Source organism: Alosa pseudoharengus, unplaced genomic scaffold (genome assembly GCF_046254945.1).
Source record: "Alosa pseudoharengus isolate Yale_2024_CS ecotype anadromous, Long Island Sound unplaced genomic scaffold, YU_APseudo_1.1 YU_APseudo_1.1_scf_5, whole genome shotgun sequence".
Taxonomy (NCBI): Eukaryota; Metazoa; Chordata; class Actinopteri; order Clupeiformes; family Clupeidae; genus Alosa; species Alosa pseudoharengus.
Window position 1 is genome coordinate 7,275,473 of NW_027468837.1, and position 2,500 is coordinate 7,277,972.

The 2,500-nt window shown below is 43.4% G+C and overlaps 1 protein-coding gene across 3 annotated transcripts in view; it reads right to left on the reverse strand.

Annotated features, from left to right (window-relative positions):
• slc38a3b (solute carrier family 38 member 3b) overlaps positions 1 to 2,500 on the reverse strand; it is a 29,860-nt gene that overhangs the window by 15,450 nt on the left and 11,910 nt on the right. For all 3 annotated transcript variants that reach the window (XM_076268068.1, XM_076268066.1, XM_076268067.1), the window contains exon 5: positions 2,300 to 2,415. In XM_076268068.1, the coding sequence (XP_076124183.1) occupies positions 2,300 to 2,415 (116 nt within the window). The remainder of the gene's footprint in view (positions 1 to 2,299; positions 2,416 to 2,500) is intronic.

The window sequence follows — 2,500 nt, forward strand, 5'->3', positions numbered from 1 at the left end:
CTACACTCTTTGACCATAAGCCTGATAGTTGTTCAGTTGATGTTTGTAAGAACATTGTCATTTTTTGAGGACTATTCTGCCCCTTCTGGCTCTACTGCAGTGGGTATTACAAATAAGGCCCTGTTTACATCTCTTTTTAGAATGTGTCTTGGGTCATCCGATCACAAGTGGTCACCCAAGACACATCAGTGTTTACACATGTATTCAACGTGTACAGCCAGAGATGTTGCTGATCACTTGTATTTAGATACTGTTATTGCTGTCCGGCATGCATCAGAACAGAGTGTTTACACTGCAAAAGATATATGGTCAAATGAGTCTCAGACCACGTACGCAAGTGGTTTGAGGGATTGGATCGAATTTGCACCACTGGTGATTGTTTACACTTGTATTTAGAACTGATCACTTTTGATAGGATCATCCAAGATGCATTCTACAAATAACTGTAAATGGAGTCTACCAGACATGGCAATGGCTACTGGCAAATAGTATTTACGATGGTTATTCAGAAGATTACATTGTGTTGATCCAAGTCTTGTGCTCAAAGGTGAATGGAAAAAAACACGGGTAAGGAAGACCTTTCTGAAGTAATCTCACTCCACTTTTGGCTGACCTTATTGGACATGATGAAATCTCATTGCAAGCTAACCCCTCCCCACCCCCTTTCTCCTAAAATAAAGTTGTCCACTTAGGCAGCCCATCGGACGTGAGTAAGGCACAGGCTGGTGACACGGCATGGGGTGATAGATTTGAGCTAATTTTGGTTCCGATAGCCATCTGGAAATACTGGCCAGGGATATTTAAAGGCACCCTTAAGAGGTTTTTTTTACCTTAACATAACGTTTCCAAAAGCATTTTGATGGTCCATAACCTCATAACATGACAAACGGCACTTCTGCCATTGTCTGAGCTTTAGATTAGATTAGATTAGATTAGATTAGATTAGATTCAACTTTATTGTCATTGTGCCGAGTATGAGTACAGAGACAACGAGCGGCCCTCTATAAGCGATTACCGACCTAGCAACTTTCTGTGTTCGGGTAGGAACACTGCCCCACCTCTGAAATCTAAATGAAAACATCTGCTATGCTACAGGAATTCGAAGATCTCTTTCTACAGACTGCTGTCGGTGCATTCCCTCTATATTATATTGGAGTTATGTTCATACATTGTTGCAAAAGACGCATATTTAGTTTGTTTATTACAGTATTGTGCTTCTCAACTGCAGGGGGACCCCGAGAGCAAATCTTCTTTAGTGCTACTTTAAAGGTGTTTCGAGTCGTCTCAAGCTTGATGCAATATTGTCCTTCATCACAAACCTCAGTTCATATTGCATAGGGTGTAATAGTATTGAACAAATTAAAAAAATCTGTTTCTGCATAATTGTAGCAGTGGACTGCACTGAGCAAACCCTTAAGCATGACAGTACCAGTTAAGATAAAAGGATGAAATACTTTCTTAGCAGCTCTCTGTGGAACAGAGGAGAAGCACTTAGCTCAGCTTAGAAGGAAAGAGCACTTCAGGAGATACTGTGCTAATTTAAAATTGCTCTGCTTTTGCAGGGGAACTTGGATAGAGGGCAAAATCTTCTGTATCTTATGTCATTTATGTAGAGATAAAGGCATAGCAGGCTGAATGCATTTTTTTTTATCCTCTTTGGTTTAGGAAGCCTGGAGCCTTAATAGCCTTATAGTCTTGCAGCCCCCCTCCCCCACAACCTCTGAGGCGTCTCCTTCATCACAAACCTCAGTTCAGTTCAGTGTGAGGTACAAGACCAGACCAAACACAACAGTCTATCTATGTTTGGGGGGACAGATAGAGAGGCATGGTATGATTGGCTGCGTAAGTGGGCATGGCCATTTGTGTGTGTGGTCGTCCAGAGAGCTTGCCTTTCCTGGGGTGGATGTATCGGTGAGAGGTGCAGCGGGGGTAGGGGGGGAGGGGGGGGGGGGGTACACGAGTTTACCACATTCCCAAGCCTCAGGGGAACGTGTGCTGGAATAGGAGGCAGTCTCGGCTCCCAGTTTCCGGGTTCCTATTTCCGACAGGCAGGCCTCTCTAGTGGAACTCACTGTGACCATGGAACATGAATCTACTTGCAATTAAAACTTCTGTCTATACTAAGTGGTGAACAGGTGGGGCATGGGACTTTGAAATGACATGTCCGTATTGCTGGATTATGAATTAGCAGACCCTTCTATAACAACACAGTTTGAATACCTTGCCATGGTAGAGACAAGACAGACAAGTAATACAATGAATAGTGGACAGACATTGATATTTACAAAAAAAGTCTTACAGAAACAGCAGGATACCAGTGTTTGCCATGGCGTATGCCAGTCCGAGGATACCACTTCCCATGATGGCGTTGCCCAGATTGAATACAGACATGCCGAACGAGGTCTTCCCTTCAAACTGTCAAACATGAGGAAAGAGACATTAACGCCATGCAGGGTATCTAGTGTGGGACGCATGCATGCTTGAAGTAAGCAACTGGCCA